This window comes from Dendroctonus ponderosae, unplaced genomic scaffold, assembly GCF_020466585.1.
Source record: "Dendroctonus ponderosae isolate FM_Combo_2020 unplaced genomic scaffold, Dpon_F_20191213v2 Dpon_F_20191213_9, whole genome shotgun sequence".
NCBI classification, from domain to species: Eukaryota; Metazoa; Arthropoda; class Insecta; order Coleoptera; family Curculionidae; genus Dendroctonus; species Dendroctonus ponderosae.
In genome coordinates, this window is record NW_026019116.1 from 3,327,205 (window position 1) to 3,330,605 (window position 3,401).

The 3,401-nt window shown below is 33.8% G+C and overlaps 1 protein-coding gene across 1 annotated transcript; it reads left to right on the plus strand.

Annotated features, from left to right (window-relative positions):
* Positions 1-1,847: 1,847 nt before the first annotated feature.
* Positions 1,848-2,333, plus strand: LOC125505652 (glycine-rich protein-like). Its single transcript, XM_048669878.1, has one exon. The coding sequence runs from the start codon at positions 1,848-1,850 to the stop codon at positions 2,331-2,333; it is 486 nt and encodes a 161-aa protein (XP_048525835.1).
* Positions 2,334-3,401: the final 1,068 nt, after the last annotated feature.

Consider the following 3,401-nt stretch of genomic DNA (forward strand, 5'->3'; position numbering starts at 1 on the left):
TACACTAAAGCAGTGTTTTAATGGTCGAGAATTATGATATTAATTGTTATGTAATGGAAAATTATAATTATTTTCCAGCTGGAAAAGCCAAAAGTACTCCGAAGATGCAGGATCTTGCAGACTAGCACGTCCATACGCAAAGAGGTGAATCTATGTTTGATTTTAGGAGTACAAGTTCGGATATAAATGGATGAACAGTTTCTGTGGATTGCAAACCATTTCGAACGTTTTTTAAAGGCTCGACTATCTATTTTCCTGGGTATTGACACTGAGAGCGTCAAAACTTTGCAAGAATGCACAATCTGAAAGTTTTTACGACTCTCATTTGCAGCAAGCAACTGATCGTTTGTTATTCGATAATTTAATAATCTGTTAATTTAGAAAAATGCTTTTCCTACAATTTTTTTAGCTTAACTTACTTATTTAATTAAAAACTTAAGTTATCGTTTTCTAATTCTTAATTAGTTGTTTTTTTTGTTTTTCTGGTTATTTACACAGTTATTTCCATAGTATTGTTGGAATATTTTCAAACTCGGGATTAATAATGAAAATGCAAATAGGTGATAATCAATCCAACAAATATAAATTATTAGCCAAAACCGATTTGTAAGAAAGCAAAAATCTCCTTTAAGCTAACACTAAATTGGAGAACGTATCTCTGGTTAGAAAATTATCAGATTTTTTTATTTTTTGTGACTTTTGCATATCCATTTGACATAGATCATACTCCAGAACATAAAAACGAATCCGTTGCTAATGAGTTCAAAATCAAGCAAAACCTCTTAAAAAATACCATAAAGATTAAAAATAATATTTCCTGACACTTTGCCACTCTGCATATGTTTAACGAATCGTTACTAAGTCCATATTTTTCCTTTCCTGAAATCATATTTGAGTATAGTTTTAATTCCTTAAATATAAATGTACTTATGTAAACTTCTTCTTCAGAAAGCTTCAATTTTCTGCAAAATACAGGCTGTCCGGAAATGAGGATGCAATACTTATAACATATAAGATAGCGAAGTATTTCTTATTGTTTAATCTTGGATTTTAAACAAAGTTGAGGTCGTACAGAAGCATTTAGAAACCAAAGCAAAGGCAGAAATCTTGTAGAGTTTGTGGCACTGCTTGCATGAAATTACAATTTAATTTGCTCTAGTTCTTTAACTGGCTCATTTGTGGAAGTTTGGTGTGATTTACGTTGTTCCCTCATCAATTCTAAGCAAAAAATACATCCTTGGTCAGATCAAACGTTTTGGTTATCAGCTTTAAAGAAGCGAAATGTTCACTTCTTTAACGTTGACACTAAGAAAAGAACAGACTCCCGTTTCAAGTCCTGGGAATATTCAGCTTCAGTCACTTTGTGTGATAGTCGTTTCTTTGAAAGTTATATTGCTGTGAAGCTACACTCACCTAGAAAATACCATGCACCTAATGAAGCAACTTTTGTACCACGCTGAAATTGCTCCTAAAGGCTGCTAGAACTGAAGAAACACTGAATTTCGGCGAGACAAGGTCAAGATTTTTAAGGCTGTTTTTTCAGAATCGATTCATGGTGTTACACTGAGCGAATCTAATTAACACTTCAACCCAAATATCTACGCATTGGTGATCAAGGGGCGACCTTACAGCTCAAGAATTCAACATTGATGCAAGGTTCGTGGTGATTTCTTCAATTATGTCGCCGGATTTTCATCGTACTAAAAACTAATAACATATAATTAGTTTACTTCGTCGACTGGAACGCTGATTAAGTTTGCTAATCAATTCCCAAGTAGGGATATGCCTTGAGTTCACTATTTGTATAAATATTGAAACCCGAAAACAAATCGTCAAAAGAGTCGAAGATGTTTCTCATTGTTCTTATTGCATTGTTTGCTGTCTTCGCTCGTTCAATCGATTCGGCTACTCACTACAACAACCATGGGTATCCAATAGGCGCATATAATGGATACAATGGAAACAATGGATACGGTGGCTACAACAATTACCACGCACCCAACGCTTATGGAGCAAACGGAGGTTACGGAGGATACGGAGGTTTAGGCGGCTACGGAGGCTATGGAGGATATGGAGGCTATGGAGGCTACGGAGGATATGGAGCAAATAACTACGACGGCGAAGAAGGTGAATACGATGATGAAGGAGATTATGGATATGGCGAGCATGGAAATGCCGCGATAGTGCATCCAGGATCGAAGGAATTGTACATCGAACCCCATGGAATATCTAAAAGTGTTTCAGTTCAGTCGTTGTACCAGACGCACCCAAGTCCATATGGTTATGCTTCTAATTATAAGCCATTATATGGCAGCACTTATTACAAGAGGTAATTACCTGCGGTTGGCGCTTAATTGCGTTTGAAGGTTTATTTAATTTATTTTATTTAGTGTTAAACGCAAGTGCTATTGAAGCCGGCTATTATTGAATAATGTTTGTTATACTTCAATAAAAGATTGATTTTGAGTGAAGTGGCTATTTATTAAACAATTACAGCTGGTTTAAGAGCCAATTAAAAATTTTGCCTGTGAATATTTTCTCAGTCGGTGATTCGATTTGAATATTTTTTTTATAATATATCATAGCATTATTCTGGGGCGAAATTTGAATTATAAGACTAGCAATTTCAAATCGGCTTTTGAAAGGAAAGCAACAAGTAAGAGTGAAAATGTGTGAAAAATATTTATATTAAACATTTCGGTTTTACATAATGCATTTTCTTCCACGGTTATATAGGAATGAAAGTTTATTTCTAGAAGAAGAGTTCGCTAAGAAAAAAATGAATTATGACATTGAAAATGCAGAAAATTCTGTTTGAGATTGAAAATAACAAAAATAACAACTAAAGCTAATTAAAGAAACAGTGGTGGTTTACGATTTTTCTATTTCAATGGAATGAAGAAAGCGCTTTCTCAATTTTTGTGCTCTATAACACGACGTCTATTTTATTCGGCATTATTGGGAAGAGTAAATCAGTGATTAAATCAGAATTTTCACATTTTAGCTTGAATGTGAAAGTTGAAGAAATGATTGTTCACGTAAGAACCTAATAATGTTGAAATTTGATAAGTGAGATAAAAACTTAAAGGATTGAGTCCTAGTAGATGATTATTGATAACTCAAACAATTTTTATTACAAAAAAATATGGTTGTAAGAGCCTCAAGTTCAGTAAAACAGTAAAAAATTACTTTATATGAAATTACTTTGGAAAGAAAAGACAGTTAAAAAAAGGGCCAATCGGTAAAATTTTCGTTGGTATAACAAAACGCAGATCTGGTGGAAAAGCAAAATAACTCTATAGGTGAGCGCAAGGACAGAGTTCTATTTAAAAATGCTTCATCTGCTTGAAATTTAGATGAAGAAACTTCGTACTTAAATGAAGAAAATGCAACAGCTGGTG

Coding starts and splice junctions, on each gene's coding strand:
- LOC125505652 (XM_048669878.1), top strand. CDS start 1,848: ATGTTTCTCATTGTTCTTATTGCATTGTTTGCTGTCTTCGCTCGTTCA.